This window comes from Arachis ipaensis, chromosome B5 (genome assembly GCF_059453495.1).
Source record: "Arachis ipaensis isolate K30076 ecotype BB chromosome B5, ASM5945349v1, whole genome shotgun sequence".
NCBI classification, from domain to species: Eukaryota; Viridiplantae; Streptophyta; class Magnoliopsida; order Fabales; family Fabaceae; genus Arachis; species Arachis ipaensis.
Window position 1 is genome coordinate 11,059,314 of NC_142440.1, and position 2,106 is coordinate 11,061,419.

The 2,106-nt window shown below is 28.2% G+C and overlaps 1 protein-coding gene across 1 annotated transcript; it reads right to left on the bottom strand.

Moving 5' to 3' along the window:
• Positions 1 to 431: 431 nt before the first annotated feature.
• LOC107640128 (uncharacterized) lies at positions 432 to 856 on the bottom strand. The gene is made up of 2 exons (XM_016343677.1): positions 707 to 856; positions 432 to 629 (listed from the first exon to the last, which is right to left on the bottom strand). Exons 1-2 carry the CDS (start codon positions 854 to 856, stop codon positions 432 to 434), a joined length of 348 nt encoding a protein of 115 aa, XP_016199163.1.
• Positions 857 to 2,106: the final 1,250 nt, after the last annotated feature.

The window sequence follows — 2,106 nt, forward strand, 5'->3', positions numbered from 1 at the left end:
GCACAGGTGAATTTGATGGTGACTGAAATTTTCACATTTTGTTGTCTTTTTGCTATGCTTATTAATGAATTTGACATAGTTGTGTTCTGTCAAATGTGCTTGTGGTGCTCTCTGATGTCAATTCATTTAGGCAAGTTTGTTTACACAATTCTTCAGTATCAATTCCACGCTAACAGATCTATTTTCATTGCCAATTTTTTCTCAAATTACAGATACAGCAACTCACTTACATAACTAATCACCAACACCATAAACCAAACTCATTAACACAGACTCTATCCACTCACAGCAGCAGATTCTCATTAACACAATACAAAAGAATTTACAAAACTCAAATTCATTCAAACACACCCTAAAAGAGCCATATATTCTCCCCTAATTTCATCAAGCATATTTCAGAGACATGACACAAGGTAGCTCCTGCTTCTGATTCAACCAAATCTGCAACCAGAAACAAATAAACTAATCCATCCAACCTTGCCCAACACTGCAGCTACCTTTAACTTCCACTCAATGTCCCTTACTTTTGCTTTCAGGGCTAAAATTTTCCTCTTTAACCTTACAACCTGCGGATCTTCACTCTCACCTTCTAGGTCTGCCCATCGGAAGAACTCAAACTCTTCTTTAATCTACAAGATCCCACCAGAGTCAGTACCCAGAAGCAAAACATTACCATCAATCAAAAACTAAAACTAAAAAAACGAACCTCATAGTAGACGCAGCCCCAAAATCGTCGCCCAGTGTTGTTCTTCGTTCCTGAAGTTTGTAGCAGGGGTCTCTCACCATGTCCACAGAGAAGCTCCCTCTTCTGCACAGACGACCGACTACGAGACGACTTTGAGCTCTCGGCAACCATGGCTCCACCCAGCTTCTCCAACCCTAGCAGCCACTCGATTACGTTGGTTGGGGGTGAGATTTTGATTTAATCGCACCCTCTCCAACCAGTTATAAAAAATAAAATAAAATTTTTTTAATCATTAAAAGGTTTCAACTACCGGTAACAACTGAAAGGGCAAAAGTGTCCGAAAATTTTGTTTAATGGAGGGAAGGATGATTTTAAAGCGTTTTTGAGCATTGGGGATAATTTTAATAACAAAAAAAAATCGGGGACGAATTTGATTTTTGTCCGAAACCTTAGAGACGAAAAAAATACTTATCCCTAATAATAATATTAACTTTAAGTTTCTGAAAATTAGAAAATAAATTACTTGTTATTATATATTTAAGTGTGTTATATATTTTTAAAATATCAAATATAAATACTCTTATAAGAATATAAATAATATGATAACTATTTAGAATTTAATTCAGATACGATATTTTATATTAAAATAAAATATATAAAGAAATTTATTTTATGTATTATATATGTGTAAAATTTAGGATTTTTTATTTAAATTATTTAAAAATTTTATTTAATGAAATGTGAACATATAAAATATTTATGTTTTTGCACAGTTATTATATATCTCAGATATATAGAGTAGAAGACAAATAAACATAAAAGTGTGCACTCAAAATATGCAACACCTATGTTACAATATGATTTTATTTGATTTTTTTATTTTATTTAATATTATTCAAATAATTTAAAATTTTAAAATTATATTCATCTAAATTTTAAATTATTTGAATAAAATTGAATAAAAAAATAAAAATCAAACCAACACAATACAATTCAAAACATTATATCAACCTATAAAGTCTTTAATTGGTTTTGCACATATTTTAGATGTATTTAAAATTTTTAAATTGTTAATTTCTTAATTTAAAAACTTTAATTGTAAGTTTTTTTTTTTCAAAACTGAATATATAAATATAATTAACATAATAATACAAGTACATTTATTTGTATTGGATTGAATTGAATGGCTAATTTAAATTATATTCATCTAAGTTTTAAAGTAAAAATTTTGTAATTATTTATTTTAAATTATTTGAATAAAATTATATGAAATAGAGAAATAAAAATTAAACCAACAACACGTAATCTAAAACATTTTATCGACTATCAAGTCCTGGTTTTGCACATATGTTGGAAGCATTTAAAATTTTAAATTGTTAATTTTTTTAATGTAAAAACTTTAAATCATTAATTTAAAAAAA